The sequence below is a fragment of the Penaeus monodon genome, chromosome 32 (genome assembly GCF_015228065.2).
Source record: "Penaeus monodon isolate SGIC_2016 chromosome 32, NSTDA_Pmon_1, whole genome shotgun sequence".
Lineage (NCBI taxonomy): Eukaryota > Metazoa > Arthropoda > Malacostraca > Decapoda > Penaeidae > Penaeus > Penaeus monodon.
In genome coordinates, this window is record NC_051417.1 from 23,912,163 (window position 1) to 23,912,820 (window position 658).

At 36.0% G+C, this 658-nt stretch overlaps 1 protein-coding gene across 27 annotated transcripts in view; it reads right to left on the reverse strand.

Annotated features, from left to right (window-relative positions):
• Positions 1-658, reverse strand: part of LOC119593731 (myoneurin-like) — a 102,537-nt gene that overhangs the window by 68,841 nt on the left and 33,038 nt on the right. For 2 of the 27 annotated variants that reach the window (XM_037942713.1, XM_037942717.1), the window contains exon 6: positions 197-569. The exons of the other annotated variants lie outside the window; for them this stretch is intronic. In XM_037942713.1, the coding sequence (XP_037798641.1) occupies positions 219-569 (351 nt within the window). In that variant the 3' untranslated portion in view covers positions 197-218. Of the gene's footprint in view, positions 1-196; positions 570-658 lie in introns of those variants that run through there. 27 annotated transcript variants of the gene reach the window in all.

Genomic DNA, 658 nt, shown 5'->3' on the forward strand with positions numbered 1-658 from the left:
CCCAAAGGCCAAATGCAAACTAATGCCTCCCCCCCCCAACATATTCAAATATTTGTTTCCTAAATACAGAGAGAAAATTATCTATAACTACAAACTATCAGGTATCTTTAAAAGTAAAGTCAAAACCCTCATCATCATTCTAATTTCCCTTCATTTAAAATGTGTAAAACAATGCAAGGAAAATAACAGAAAAATAATTTAGTAAGGCTTTATCAAAGTTAAATTGGATTATCATTAATCCTTGTATGATTATTTAACACATGTCTCTGCAAATTTCCTTTCTGAGAGGATAAATAGGGACAATGAGGGCAACTAAAAGGCTTTTCCCCAGTGTGCCTTCGAATGTGTGCTTTAACAGTCTCTTTCTGTTTCGTTCTGAATGGGCAATATGGACATGAAAAAGGTTTTTCTCCTGTGTGTATGCGCATATGCTTTTTGAAATTTGTTACAATATGCGTTCTGTAGGGGCAGAGGGGGCAGTGATATGTCTTGCTGCCACAGTTGTGACTGGTCACTTCTTCTATAGATCCACTCCAGCCACTCCAATGACTCTCTCTTTCTGGGTCTACCTGTAGGGGATGTCTGTCTTACTAAGAAAGTCATTTTAATGAAACATTTTAGTATTTGAACAGAATGTAGTAATGATTATGATAAGATA